This window comes from Myiozetetes cayanensis, unplaced genomic scaffold (genome assembly GCF_022539395.1).
Source record: "Myiozetetes cayanensis isolate MyiCay16 unplaced genomic scaffold, myiCay2020 scf12, whole genome shotgun sequence".
Classification (NCBI taxonomy): Eukaryota; Metazoa; Chordata; class Aves; order Passeriformes; family Tyrannidae; genus Myiozetetes; species Myiozetetes cayanensis.
In genome coordinates, this window is record NW_026086826.1 from 2,956,068 (window position 1) to 2,970,032 (window position 13,965).

The window sequence follows — 13,965 nt, forward strand, 5'->3', positions numbered from 1 at the left end:
CCACAGCTCTCTATGCTCTTCACGGAGGAGTGTGACAAGGTGCGGGACCTCATGCATGTGCACTCCTTCAGCTACGACTTCCACCTGCGTATAGTCCACCAGTACCTGCTGGGCTCCCACATGACCCTCCGCCAAGGCTACCATCTCACCAGCTTCCTGGAGGATTTCATTGCCCACCACTCCGATATCCCCAAATTCGGCCGTAACCACATTTTCCAAGGTATGTAGTTCAACGTGTGATCGACCTGGGATTGATCACCAGCCTAACGTGGCATAAGGCTTCCAAATAAACCCGACCTTTGGAGTACTCAGGGAGATGACAGGGTGAGGGTGACATGAGGGGCCAAGCTCCAGGGGAAGTCCTTGCTGCCCTGCTGTGGGGTGCAGGTTGCTCTGTCCCAGGGAGTAGTTTGTAGGACACTGCTCTGCCCGGGTAAGAGGCACGGAGTGTGTCCTGTGACAGCAGTGTGTTTTCCCACCAGGAACGCTGGCCCTGCCCACCAACATGATCACTGCACACCAGCTGTACAACTACATCGCTGACCACGCCAACACCTACCACATGAAACCCCTGCGCATGGCCCGACCGGCCACAGGCAACGACAGCAAGAAGGGAGCACCAGGCACGGAGCAGAACGAGTATGCACTGGTCTCTATTTGGAACAGGTGAGTGTGTCTGCTGCAGGTTGCTGGAGATTGGTGGCAACCTGGGGTGTGCACGTGTGCTCGTGCATTTAATATTTCCCGTAGCACTTCTGAGGAGTCCTGCTATGCGGAATTCCCCATGCCCAATGGTTCTCTTGTGACCAAGAGCTCTGGGGTAACAAAGTGAGGTTCCCTTCATACTGATGTGCTTTTGCTCCCAGCTCGGGCTCCTACAAGGACTCTGAAGGTCTGCGTCATCACGATGACTTTGATGTGTCCCTTCTGGTGTGTCACAGTGCAGCACCGTTCGAGGAGCAGAGCGAGGCAGAGAGACGCATGCTCCGGTGAGCACTGGGGGCCCATGACACCAAAGCCTCCTGGCTGGGGAGGAGGGCTCTGGGAGGGACTGGTTCTGTCTGGGACAACACAGGCAGGGTTGTTGATGTTGGGGGAGGATCGCTGTGGGGACCTGGGCCGTGTGGTGTCTGTCTTTGTGTGGGCAGAGAAGCACCCTTTCTGTCAGGGACAGAGAGGCCTGTGGTTCCTTTGCAGTGCAGCTGAGAGGGGAGCAGCCCTTCCCCCAGGTCACAAGTGTCTCCTTGCTCTCAGTTTGCGTTTCTACGTCATCATGACCAGCCAGCGGGAGCTCTTTCCCCGGCTCACGGCCGACATGCGACGCTTCAAGAAGCTGCCGCGCTTGCAGCGGGAAGTGCTGGAGCCTGTGGTGGGCCGGGCAGCCTGGGAGGCAGCGGAGCCGGAGACAAGCCTGGGGCGGCAGCTGCCAGCAGAGCGGGAGCTGTGGCAGGACGTGGAGGACAGCGGCGAGTTCTACGCGGGGGGCACACAAGTCAAACTGGGGCCGGGGCTCTTCTACACCTCACCGCTCTTCCCCTTGCTGGCCTCTGAGGTGGCCTCAGCCCAGAAGCAGCTCAGCAGCATGGTGCAGCTGGCCAAGTGTCACTGCCGCAGGGACAACCTCTGGAAGCGCCTCTTCCTTCTGGAGCCTCTGGCGTCCGACAAGCTGAAGCTGGGCAAGCTCTCGCTGGTGGAGCTGGAGGAGCTGCTCGACGCCGTGCACGGGAAATCCATTGCGGATGTCGACCCCCAGCTGGTGAGCGGCAGGGATGGAGTCACAGGGCACAGCAGCTGCTGTTCCGCTCGGGACGGAGTGGGGTGGCAGGTGAAGGGCCTGCAGGACACGTCTCTTCCTGCTTGGTGGGAAGGCAGAGGCAGGAACAGAGCTCCTAGCTGGCAGCGGGAGGGGGAGACTGCATGGACCTGTCTGAGGAGAGTAAATAGCTCTTGGTCAGCATGGATCAGTGGGCTGTGAGGGATGCATCAGATCCAGGGTCTGAAGGCTGCTGCAGCATTATGGCTGCTGCTGCCAAGGCTAGAGGGAGGCTCAAATCAGTCCTTTTCCACGCCTGCAGGAATGCTTCCTCACCATGACAGTCTCCTGGTACCAGAGCCTCATCAAAGTGCTGTTGAGCCGCTTTCCCCAGAGCTGTCGGCACTTCCACAACGCCGAAACCGGCACCCAGTATCTGGTAGGACACAGCCCGTCACCCACCTGCAGCCTCCCTCCCTGTGTCCCCGTCCTGGGATCTCTGTCTCCTTTCTGACATGTGCTGTGACTCTCCTGACAGGTCGTGCTCAACCAGAAGTTCACGGACTGCTTCGTCCTTGTGTTTCTGGATTCTCATTCGGGAAAGACGGTAAGCGCTTGGGAACAGAACAGCTATGCTGGCTTAGGCCAAGAATCTGTCTAGACTGATCCAGCAGTGGCCAAGGCCAGGTGTGCATGAGAACAAGGGCAGGTCAAGGAGCTTGTAACACCTCCCTTAAATACTTTCCCAACATCTGAAAATCTGTAGCTCAGGCCCATCCCGAGCTAGAAGCAGATTTTTCATTTATTTAATAGCCTTCCACAGCTTTCCTTTGGTTAATTTCTTGCATCCATGATTTCCTCTGTCTTGCAGCTCCATGAGGCAGTTGCAATTTAGGTGAGCTCTTCGGCTTGTTTATGAAGCTCCTACTGTTCTTTCCATGTAATGCCCTTTTGCTCTTGCATTAGAAAACAGTGAGCACTTGATCCTCTTTTCCTTCACAGGGTTGCTTTTGGATCATTCTCTCAGCTGTCTCTATTCAGGCTAAAGAGTCGTCCTGTTTTCAGTCCAAGCCAGATCACACTGGGTCTGGCTGGGAGGGGTCACCAGTGCTGTGGGCTCTTCCTACCTGGGCAGAAGGGAAGGGGACCTGCACTGTGAGGATCCCACTAAACCTGCAAGGACCTTTGCCTTCACTGGACGTGAGGGCAAAAATACTTTTCTTTCAGCTGTGCTCCCAGGCAGGGCACAGGATGGGTCACAGGGAATGCAGCTCCATGAGAGAGCAGGGCACCTACATGAGGCTTCTGTCCACAGTGAGGCTTTTGCAGAGACTGCAGCATAACTGATCCCTTTGTAAATAAATTGTGCTCCGTCTCAAAAGCAGGTGGTGCCTGCTGGAAGGCTTCTCAGTGCCTCCTGCCACCTAATGGTCATAGTCTCACCTTGTGATCAGAGATATGATACACCCAGACCCTCCATCCCCTCTCCTAGTGGCTCCCATCTTGTAACAGAAATCCTTTGTGTTCTTTACACTGTATTTTGTGCTTAGCATTGATCCCATTCCTGTGGCCTCTCAAAGCTCTCTCAGGCTTTTTTTTTTTTTTTTTGCATTGTCGCAATTATCTTTTGTATTAGTACTTCAAATTTCAAATTTTATCAGCACGTTCCTCATCTGTGTACCAGACTCATTAAAGTACTGGGCAACGCGAGTCCCAAAGCCTGTCCTGGAGGAACTCCATTTGTAACCTCTCTCCTTTCCCCTTTCAGCACTGCCATCCTCACCTTATAATTTGAGTTAATTCCCATCTTTTCAGCTTACCTAAATTTCCCATGTGGCACCACATCAAATCCTTCCTGAAGCTTAGATAAGATGTACCATGATTCCTTTGTCTAGAAATATTACCTTATCAAAGAGAAATTTAGCGTTAGCACACCACTTTGGTAACGCTGAGCTGCATTTCCCTCGTGGTTCTTTCTCTCCCAGCCCGCTCTGAAGCCTTGCACGCTGTTGGAGTTGGGTTCACGAATCACTTTCTTTCTCCTCTTAAATGGTGGTGGTGCATTTTCTGTTCTGTAGTCACCCAGCTCTTCTCATGGCTTTACCAGTTTGTTAGGGACCCTGGCTACTAGATGTGCTGCATTTCAGCTCTGGAGAACATCCAGTCCCTGTGTCTTGCCTCCATGCTGCTGATCTGAGCACAGAGTCACTCACGTTTCTTCTGCTTCAGTCCTGCAACCTGTTCTTCTGAACCTTGTTCCCTGCTTCCCTGTGCCATTGCCCTGCCTTGTCAGTGCAGTCACTAATCAGAATGGAGCAGGCAGCACTTATTTTTAGGATAGCAGTTATTACATTTAATCTCCTCCCTTTCCCCATTAGTGGCACTCCTACTCTTTGCCTTGGAAGAAGAAATTTCCCTCCAATTTCCCTCAAAGCCCCTTATTATGTGGAGGATCCCCTCCTCTCCTGAGGCTGCTGCTGGGGTTGGCATAACTGCAGATGCAGGAGAGCGGGGACAGAGTGGGCAAGTCCTTGCATCTAATTTCCCCCAGAAAAACTGTGAGGAGGCTTAAACATGCTCTGTCACAGGAGAAGGCACTAGCCTAATTAGTGCTATTGGCATTTTGGGACTTCTCCCAGTATTTGCCTAAAACCGACAAAAGAAGTGCTCACACACCTGGACTAGGGACTGCACGGTTGTTTGAATCCTGCCCCCTGATCCTCTCCTCCCTCTTGGCAGAGCCTCACCGTGGTTTTCCGGGAGCCGTTCCCAGTGCAGCCCCAGAACAGCGAGAGTCCTCTGCCACAGCTTGTGTCAACATACCACCACCTGGAGTCAGTTATCAACACTGCCTGCTTCAACCTCTGGACGGGCCTGCTCTAGCACTGGCACCCGTTTATTTCCTTGGTGCAAGACACGTGCCAGACCTCAGCACGGCCGTGCCACGCGTGGAGATGGGAAAGAGCAGGTCTGTGAGGGGACCTGTGCTTGGGCACTGCAGGCAGCGCTGCCAGTGGCACACGTGGCTACTGAACTGGGGAGCCTGGTGGGCTGGTGTGGCCCTTGTGTGCTGTTTTCGGTGGGTTTGATACTGAATGACCTTGAACCGAACCACAAGGACAGGAGCGTGGCCACTGTGGCTTGGCTGAAGCAGAGCGACTCAGGGACATGGTTTGGCGTCTGCAGGTGAGTTCTGCCTGCTGGGGAGGCACAGAGGAGCACACACAGCACTCTGGCTTTCTGAGGAAAGACTCCTGGACTTCAGGGCTCCAGGCAGTGAGACTGACTGCTTCTGGCCCTTTGTCTTCCTCAGGAGAGCACTGGATGGGACAGGAAAGGTGAACTGGACCATAGAAAGGTTTTATGGAGGTGTATATTTAAGCTATTGGTGTATCTGTGAAATAAACTGAACCAGATCTCTGCTCAGTTGCTGTAGGCTAGGATGTGGAAAGCCTGTGTACCTGAAGTCACCTACAGTGCTGCCTGAGCCATCCCTAAATACGACGTTACAGACGGTACTTGTGTAGATGGGGGTCCAGTTGCTTGGGCTGACCCAGCAGGGCCTGGAGAAGGGAAATATGACATAGATGCTCCTAATGTTGCTCTAGTAATCATCCCATCCCCCCCAGTCCTAGAAAAGACACGTGCTCCTCTGTTAAGCCATTGCTTTGTCTTTTATTCCCATGGTTTTCTAGTTTTACTCGGCTGCCTTGCTGGTCCTACCATGCTGCAGCCCTCGGCTCTCCCAGTAGGAGCGCAGCCAGCCCAGACCTTCCAGGGTGTCTCCTGCAGTGACAGACAAGGTTTCCTGCTGCAGCTGGAGAAGCTGGAGCAGCTTCTGTTCAGGACAGAGCTCTCATTCCCAGGTAGGGACTCTGACACCTGCTACCTGCTGCTCCCCAGGAGCTGCCTGTCTTTGCACAGTACCCAGCCAGCTGGTCCATGCTTGGCCCTGACCTGGGGACCTGCAGGCCCACTCACCTTTGGGAGCATACTCGCACCCCACGTAGCCAGTGTAGCCAAGGGACTCCAGGAGCTCGAAGATGTAGGGGAAGTTCAACTCCCCAGGGCTGTCGGGCTCGTGCCGCCCTGGCACCTGTGCAATCTGGATGTGACCTAGGGAGGGAATGGGAGAGGCCGTGCCCAAGGCAGCCCTGCCTGGAGCCTTCTTTGGCCATGACACAAGGTGACCCAAGAGCAGCCCCACACCCTCAGGCAGCCACAGCAGAGCCTGGGGCAGGAGGGCTCCATCTCAAAGCCACTCCTGCCCCACGGCCACAGAGGAGCCGGTCTGGGTGCAGGGCATTACCAATGAGTGGGAAGTACGTGTCCAGGTTGCGTGACAAATTGCCATCCATGATCTGGCAGTGAAAGAGGTCCTGGCGGGGAGAGAGGAAGATGCAGGATGCAGCTGTTCACCAGTGCGCTGTGCTGCAGGCCCTGTCTCTCTCTCCACGTTCTCAGGAGAGGATAACAAGCCCACAGCCCACCAGAATTCCCCTGTAGGCCTGTGTACAATTCCCTGGTGGAGGGTGGGCCATGGAGATCTTCAGTGCTGACTCACCAGCTGCAGCTTCAGGTTGGGCCGTCCCACCTTCTCCAGGATGGCAGCAGCTAAGGGTGCAAGAAATAAAGAGACCATAGCCCCCAGGGTGGAAGCTTCATGAAGCCCTGAGACCACTTCCTCAGCTGAGCTCCCTCAGCATCTCTGGGCTGGTAAGGCAACCTCCTGCCTTTCAGACTTTGGGGATCCTCCTCTGCAGGAGTCTCTTGATGTCTGCCTTACCTTGGTGTGGGGTGTTCAGATAGTAGCGAGGGTCAGTGATGCGGTTGTTAATGGGCTCCACCAGTCCAATCATGTTTTCCTGTAACAAAGTAATGTCACCCTGTGGAGTATAACTTCCCCTGCCAGGCTGCTGGGATGTTCCTGGGTAGCCTAAGAGCTTGCACCCCCAGAGCAGGACACATTCCCCACTTACCTGGGCCAGGAGGTCAGCGGCATATCTGAGATTCTCAATGAAGGTGGTTTCCATCTCGCCAGCCACTGCAGCCCGGTCTGCGCCCACGGGAACCCGCCCAGCCATCACATGGATCCTAGAGACACGGAGAAATCAGCCACTGGCAGCAACACACGCTATTCCGCCTCAGTACACAGAGGGATGACTTTGACCCTTTTGCCTGACAAATCGCAGACCTTGATTCTTTCCTCTTTCAGCAGCTGCTTCCAGCTCTTTCACCCTGAGGTTGGTTGGTCAGTTTTGCTCCTAGGGCTGCCTCAAGGCCAGCATAAGGGGCAGCTGGCATGCTGCCTCTTCCAGGGACAGGCTGGACACTCTCACTGCTCGCTGGCCATGAGGAGGGAGGGGACAGGGGCCCATGCTGGACTGCCCTGCCAAGAGCAAGGCTCTTCAGCCACCACTGGGGGAAGGTGAACAGTGCAAATAAAAACCTTTTCACTCTGCCTGTACAAGCAGGGGTCTGGGCAGCCTCTGGCCTGCCTGGTCCTTGCCATCTACAGGGCTTTGGGCCGAGTTTCAACAGGAAAGAATGATGCAAAGTAAATGCAATAAAAGGGCCCCGTTGGTTTTCTGAAGGGAAGCGTGCCAGGCTAATTGTATCTCTTACGGTGTCTCTGCTGCCTCCAGGCACCGTGGCCTCAATAAAGCAGCTCTGGTGGTGTCCTGGGGGCAACGCCTGGTGTAATTGGGGAGGAAAAAGGGAGGATTTTCCCGGGGACTGTTGTGCGGAGGTGGGTAAGGGAAGGGTCAGACGAGTGCCTGGCAGCTCCCAGAGAGGAACTGCCCGGGAGAGGCTCCGGCACCTACCTGTGGCAGCCCACCGCCCTGGCGTACTGCACGGCCGCCGCCAGGCCCTGCCGGAACGCGGCCTCCCGCCCGGGCACGGCCGCCAGCCCCAGCTCGCCCGCCTCCGGGTCCCCTGGGAGAGAAGGGCGGGCTCAGCGGAGGGTCTCGGCCGCCCCGCGCACCGGGGGACGCGGCCGTACCGGGGGGCATGTTGAGGAGGGCGATCCGCACCCCCGCCCGCTCGGCCGCGGCCCGCAGCGCCTGGGCCGGGCAGCCCGCCGGCCACGCCGCCTCCACCGCGCCGAACCCGGCGGCCGCCGCCGCTTCCAGGCGCGCCGGCAGCGCCGGGAGCTCCGGGAAGAGCCACGAGAGGTTGGCGGAGAAGCGCAGCGCCATGGCGGGCGGGGGCGGTGCGAGCCCCGCCAGCGGGGCAGGGCTGGGCTCAGCCGCTCCCCTGCCGCTCTCGGCCCCAGCGCTCTGCCCTCCGGGCCGTGCCCGCGGGTGAGCGGTCCCCGCCGCTGTGACACGCGTGGGGGTCCTGCCCTCGCCGGGGGGGCTGCGGGACGGGGCGCGCCCGCTCTGGGGAGTTTTCGCCAGGTGTTGGCCCGACACACGCAGAGCGCCCTGCTAATTGGTTTCCCGGGGAGCCTGTCTCTCACAGTGTCTCATTATGCAAGGAACGCTCTCTCCTTTTGTCCCATGCTCTGCATATTTTACCATAAAATGTTCCTCTCCGCTCCTGCGGAGCTGCGGCTCCACCGTGCAGGAGCCTGGCCCCGGCGGTGCCTGTGCGCATCCCCGTGTTCCCACTCCCCATCCCGGTGCTCCCTGTGCCTCCAGGTGCGTTCGCAGGCATCACGGGTAGGGTGTGTGACGGGTCCAGCCCATGCCCAGGGGCTGTGCCGCGGCTGGCAGAAGGGGCACCATGAGCCGTGGGCAGTTTGCAGCCCCTTGTACTCACCCTGTTCGTGGGGACTCCAACCTGCCTGCCCTGCATGGTCCGGCTCCTCTGCGACTGCTGCAGTAGCCCTCTGCAGCCCCAGAAAACTTCAAGCCCCAGGAATTTGCAGTGTTTGGAGTGCTCTCTTTGGGAGAGCACAGCGGCAGCACCACCTGGGCAGATGCCAGCCACAGCAACAGGTTTTGGTGGGAGGTCAGGGCAGTGCCAGCCAAGGGGAAAGCAGTGATGAAGTTACCTGCTACAGTCTCAACTCAATTAAAGCTATTGATTAATCAATTAGAATAGGCTTGGCTCAATTTCTTAGTAATAATCCAAACTCTCCATCGCAGGGAGTGGCATCCATGTCCCTAATACATGTGTCCCCAGTGCATGTCCCCAGGACACAGACTTCTCCTGCCTCCAGCCACCATGCCAGGGGAGCACTGCACCTTTTAGGTGTCCTGCAGGCTCGCTCTGTGGTGCATGGGGTTGTCATCCTCTTCAGTCGTTCCCAGGAGGTGCCTGAGTGCAGGTGGGTGGGTGGCAGAGCTGTGCAGTCATGGGGAGCCCCAGAACGAGGGGTGGCACCTGCCTGGCCAGGGGCTGCATCTTCACTGGATTCTTGCACCTCAGAAAGGTGCTTGCTGAGGCCATGCAGTGCTCCTGCCCCAGCAGTCCCAGCTGCATCTCCAGCTGCAGCCCAGGCACCTGGCAGGGTCGAAGCCCAGGATTTTGGTGTGTGGAGCTGGAAAGCTTTGCTGGGGGGAAAGGGTGTCAGTGAATAAACACAGGGCTGAGCCCCAGCCTGTGGGTGACCCCAGCAGCCAGATGGGAACGTGGGGACTCCTCAGGCAAACCTGCCCTGCTGATGGCAGGTGAAGCTCCTGGGCCCTGTGCTGAAGCATTAATGGCATCTTTATGTCCCTGGTAATATATTGCATTGATTTTCTCTTGTTATAACTGTGGTTCCTGCATTGCAGGACGGTGTTTTTGTCACTTTACCCTGACAGGACGCAGTGGATTTACTTGCAGCTCTGGGGCCATGTGCCATGCTAGTGGTGGGGCCCGTGCCCAGTACCTGCTGTTTGGGGAGCTGGCACGATGAGCGTGGGGACAGACGGGCACCCACGTCCCCCAGGGAGATGAGGAGGGGGCCGAGCTGGTGTTGGAGAGCAGCTCCACACCAAGCATCCCCGCTGCTGCAGGAGTTTTATTGGCCCAAGGAAAACTGTAGCTCCTGCCCATTTTATTATTTATTATCGAGCTGACATTTCGTTGCAGACCCAGCTCTGGCCTCTGTGATGGCCGAGGTGGGGAGGCGACGGCTGCTCCTGCGCCCCAGCACGGTGCCTTGGGGTGCCACACAGTGCCAGCAGCAGCAGCAGCTGAGCCAGCCTCCCACCCAAAGCCCACTGAAGTAGGGGCACCAGTCCTCCCTGTACCATAAATCCCTCAGCACATTGTGCTGCAGGGAAGGTTTTATCTCTCTCCTTTATGAAACATGTTTTAATTTAAGTTGACATTTCTGTATTTTAACTACCTGTCCCAGGCTCCCAAGTGGCTCAGCTGGCACCCTGGGGGCCATGAGGAATGAGGTGCTGTGGGCTGGGGTGGCTGTCTGGCACCATCCTACTGACACTTGTTATCCCTGTCCCTCCTGGGCACCCCCAGATCTGTCCCATCCCTCTGCACCCTGTGGCTGTGCGAGGCAATCCAGGGCTGGGGCTGGGAGGGGGCATCCCTTCCTCCCAAACTTCCTTCTCTGCTTAAAGCACCCCAATATTTTGCAACCAGGTTTGGGGTTGGGCTTTTATAGGGAGTAAATTCCAGCCTCTTTTTGTGTAGAAAAAGGCTGGGAAAAATAATCCACACGTGACCCAGCATCTTCCAGAGGCAGCTGCTTGTATTAAACCTCATGATTTTTCACCAAAGACAGTCTTCCTTAAACCCATCCCCTCGGGATGCTTAGGGACCAAGAGATGAAAAGCCTCTCCAGCAGGATCCAGCACCAACCCAGCTGTGCCTCCCCACCAGTGTCCCCACAGCCAGTGTGTCCCCACGATGCCTCAACACCCCCCACCCCTGTCGGGGGTCACTCCCCACTCCCCTGTGTTGGGGCAGGCTTTGCTGAGCGATGTGACCCGGCCAGCTGCACCTCTATCCCCAGCTCTCCTTGCCCAGAATCCCACCCGAATTTCTTGGACCTCCCTGTTTCCATGGCCCTGGGCACCAGTGATGGTTTGGCTCAAGAGCCTGGCACAAAAGGGAGGCACAAGCCCTGGTGCCATCCGGGGACTTCTTGGTGGGATCGTCACTCTGTCAGGTCCTTCTCCTCTTACCATGGTCTGTGCATCCTGTGCAGAGTTAATTTGTTAATTAGCGTCTTTCTGCTGCTGAGCCACCTGTTTCGCTGCTGTCGAAGTCTGCTGTGCCCTTCGCAGCCACCTTTGCTGCTCAGTCACCTCAATGGAGGAGGTGACTTCCTCCTCTTAAAATCAAGGAGCTGCCTGGACTGCTAATGATGGGGTGCAGCAGGGCTGTGCCACAGCTGGGGCTTGCCCTGGTCCTGTAGGGTTCTCCTCTCCCAATGGGACCCCCTTTCTCCTCCTCTCCCTCCTCTTGTTCCTCCTCTTCTTCATGTTTGTCTTCTTCTGTTTTTTCTTCCTCCTCCACTCCTTCCCCTCCATCCCTCCATCCCTTCCATATCTCATCCCCTCCATCCCCCCAACCTTCTCTCTCCTCTGTCCCTCCATACCCTCCATTCTTCTGGTTCCAGGTACTGCACAGCACAATGGGGATGCAGGGGAAGACGGCAGTCCCTCCCAAACCTGTGATGAGAGATGCCTTAAGGAGCGTGTTGCCCCTCTCAGACCTCGCTTTCTTACAGCCTCCAAAACCACTTTTGTAAAAGAAAATCTCTGCACCAATGTTACGGGAAACAAATGCACAGCCTTTGCCAATTTATGGCTGTTCTTCACCAGGGAGGATCTAACTGGGTGGGAATGTGAAATAAATCCCAGCGGAGCCAAAATGAGGACTGAGCACCCCCTGTGTCCCTGCCGCTCCCAGCACAGGTGGGCCCTCCATCGGCCAGCCAGGATTTTCTTGTTATTCCAAGATTTCATAGGAAATTAATGAGGAGGCCAAATTCTCCTCCAGCTCTTGGAGGAGGCCAGGGCGGGCGGTGCCTGGGCCCGCTGAGCTGGCAGATGTTGTTTAACATTCCCGGCAGTAATTAATAGATGGTTTCATCACTCTTGTACGATTCAAGCTTGTCGTCCTGCTTCTCTCCAAATACAGAGCAGAAATATTTGTTAAACGTGGCTGGTGTTTTCGCCTGATCATTAGTGCCCGAGCGGCTCCAGCCGCTCCAGGATTTATCGCCGTGCCAGAATTTCTTTTGGCCTCATGATGCTGTCGCCATCCCTCCCTCCGCTGCCGGCCCCTCCTGTTGAGAGGCTCCCTTTATCACTTTCTCTCTGATTTATGTCCTGCTGGTTACACCCTCTCCTTTACACCGTGCTTATGGATTCCTCCCTTTTCCATTCATTACACTGCAGCAGGATGGGCTTTGGCGAAATCGTCTCCCTGACCAGGGGCGCCCTGTGGAATTCAACACAGCAGGGGTGAGCAGGGATCACTCCCACCACCCAGCACCCAGGGTGGGGTGCACGGGAAGGGTTCCCCTGGAGACGCTGCACTCCACAGTGTCTGGGTGGGCTGGTGAGGCTACCCCAAGCAGTGACACGTCTGGGGACACAGCCTGGGTTGGGCACAGTGATAGCAAGTGGTGGCTTGGGGAGCAGGAGCAGAGCTGCCTCGAGGGAAGTGGCAGCCCATTAGCCAGCATCACCAGCACCCCAGGGAATCACTGCAGAGACAAATTAACTGGAACCTCCCAGCTTGTCATTAGTTATTAATAGTATGTATTAGATATTAGTTAATAATAGTTATTTGTTATTAATAGAGGCCTCCCAGCTTGTTGTAGTTCATCCACAAGCAAAGGTAAGCAGGTTGACCCAAGAGTGCCCTGCTCATGGCAATGGCATGTCAGTCCCCATGCCCAGAGTGGGGACAAGGTGGGGACCCAGGGAACAGGCACTCAGCAGCCCCAGTGGCCAACCTGTTGGGCCAGAGCAGGGCTCAGGGAGGGAAGGGGATGCTCCCACTGCTGCCCACCTGGCTGAGCCAGGGTTGGGTTCAGCCATCCCCTTCCTGGACGTGCAGGGATCCCACGCAGCCCTGCATCTCCAGGGCACAGCCAGTCCCTGGCTCCCAACCCCACGGGGCTCAGTGACCAGGCCCAGCTCTGCCAGCCCCGGCACACTCCAACCCTGTGCCCCGTGCCATGGGGTGCAGGAGCCGGCCCATGTGGCCCCCCTCCCCAGCATGGTCCGCTGCAGCCCGGTCACCGTGTTAAGCCATCTCTTAATTAATCAGGCTGATTGTAATGTGTTTTTAGGGCATTAAAATTCAATTGTGGAACTCTCCGCTGGCTGGGCTCGCAATGAATACAGAGGTTCGCCTAATTAGAGCTGACATGCAGCCGGCGGGAGAACCAGACAAACGGCCCCACCAGGGCTGCCCGCCTCGGGCCCCTCGCCTGGCCCCCAGCACACCCACCCCTGCCGCTGCAGGGACCAGCACCGACCGCTCCTGCCGTGGACACCCAGCCCTGGCTGCTGCTTGTCCCTGGTATCCTTGGGGACAGCCCCTGCCATCCGCCTGTGCCAAACCCCTGGCCGGGCACCAGCCAAGAGCACAAGAGATGTTTCCTTATCGGGCGGCATCAGGTCTTCGCTGTCATTACCACGGCAATTATCATCTCATTTGGAGTCTTTAGCTGCCATAATCTGACTCTTGCGCTGATTTATTCCGCAGGTCTCTTCCCCAGCCGTGCAAGAGGGGAAGAGTCATCAATAAGGAGGCAACGAGCTCCATCTCCCGGGAAAGCGGCTGGAGCAGAGCAGAAGTGCCCCGTGGCTGGAGCATCCTCCCGGAGCAGAGCAGGGCTGTCCACATGCAGCTCATGGCCCGGACCAAACTGAAACCTGCCACCTCCCGGCACCAATCCGGAGCTGCTCCACCCAAACCTGGTCCCTGTTTATTATTTCAGCTGCTGAACTGGCCCACAGGAGGGCTGGGAAGCAGAGGAAAGTGTTCAGCCTCCGGGGACAGACTGAGGGGATGCTGCAGCTTCTTTGCCTTTCTCCTGCTCCCAGACCGGGTTGTTACTTGGTGTTTGTTGTCTCTCTGATTGCTTCAATCAGTACGTTCTGTCTCTGCCAGCCACCAAAAGCTTCTTTGAGACTTTTCTCACCTGCATTTGCCGACTGCCAGCTCACACTCACTGCTCCCAGCAGCCCTAGGGACAGTGCCAGCACAGCTCCCCAGGCACCACCAACTACCCAGAGGACAGGCAGAGTGAAGGGACAAGGTTGACAGGAAAGTGCCAGGTGCTGCCAGCC

At 56.8% G+C, this 13,965-nt stretch overlaps 2 protein-coding genes across 2 annotated transcripts in view; one reads left to right on the top strand and one right to left on the bottom strand.

Moving 5' to 3' along the window:
• The window catches only part of SZT2 (SZT2 subunit of KICSTOR complex), a 51,461-nt gene extending 46,282 nt beyond the window's left edge, over positions 1 to 5,179 (top strand). Inside the window, 7 exon segments of the mRNA XM_050306760.1 lie at positions 7 to 220; positions 483 to 666; positions 867 to 989; positions 1,255 to 1,756; positions 2,076 to 2,192; positions 2,292 to 2,360; positions 4,493 to 5,179. Of these exon segments, the coding sequence (XP_050162717.1) occupies positions 7 to 220; positions 483 to 666; positions 867 to 989; positions 1,255 to 1,756; positions 2,076 to 2,192; positions 2,292 to 2,360; positions 4,493 to 4,636 (1,353 nt within the window). The 3' untranslated portion in view covers positions 4,637 to 5,179.
• Positions 5,180 to 5,408: 229 nt separating this feature from the next.
• HYI (hydroxypyruvate isomerase (putative)) lies at positions 5,409 to 7,953 on the bottom strand. Its single transcript, XM_050306759.1, has 8 exons — positions 7,758 to 7,953; positions 7,579 to 7,690; positions 6,733 to 6,847; positions 6,540 to 6,618; positions 6,318 to 6,367; positions 6,063 to 6,132; positions 5,735 to 5,869; positions 5,409 to 5,539 (listed from the first exon to the last, which is right to left on the bottom strand). Exons 1-8 carry the CDS (start codon positions 7,951 to 7,953, stop codon positions 5,451 to 5,453), a joined length of 846 nt encoding a protein of 281 aa, XP_050162716.1. The 3' UTR covers positions 5,409 to 5,450.
• Positions 7,954 to 13,965: the final 6,012 nt, after the last annotated feature.

Bases quoted from the DNA above. Each gene is read 5' to 3' on its own strand.
- HYI (XM_050306759.1), bottom strand. From the start codon at position 7,953: ATGGCGCTGCGCTTCTCCGCCAACCTCTCGTGGCTCTTCCCGGAGCTC. The intron at 6,619-6,732 runs GTAAGTGGGGAA...ACTTTGTTACAG, and splicing joins CCGCTGACCTCCTGGCCCAG to GAAAACATGATTGGACTGGT. The intron at 6,368-6,539 runs GTAAGGCAGACA...TTGCACCCTTAG, and splicing joins TCTGAACACCCCACACCAAG to CTGCTGCCATCCTGGAGAAG.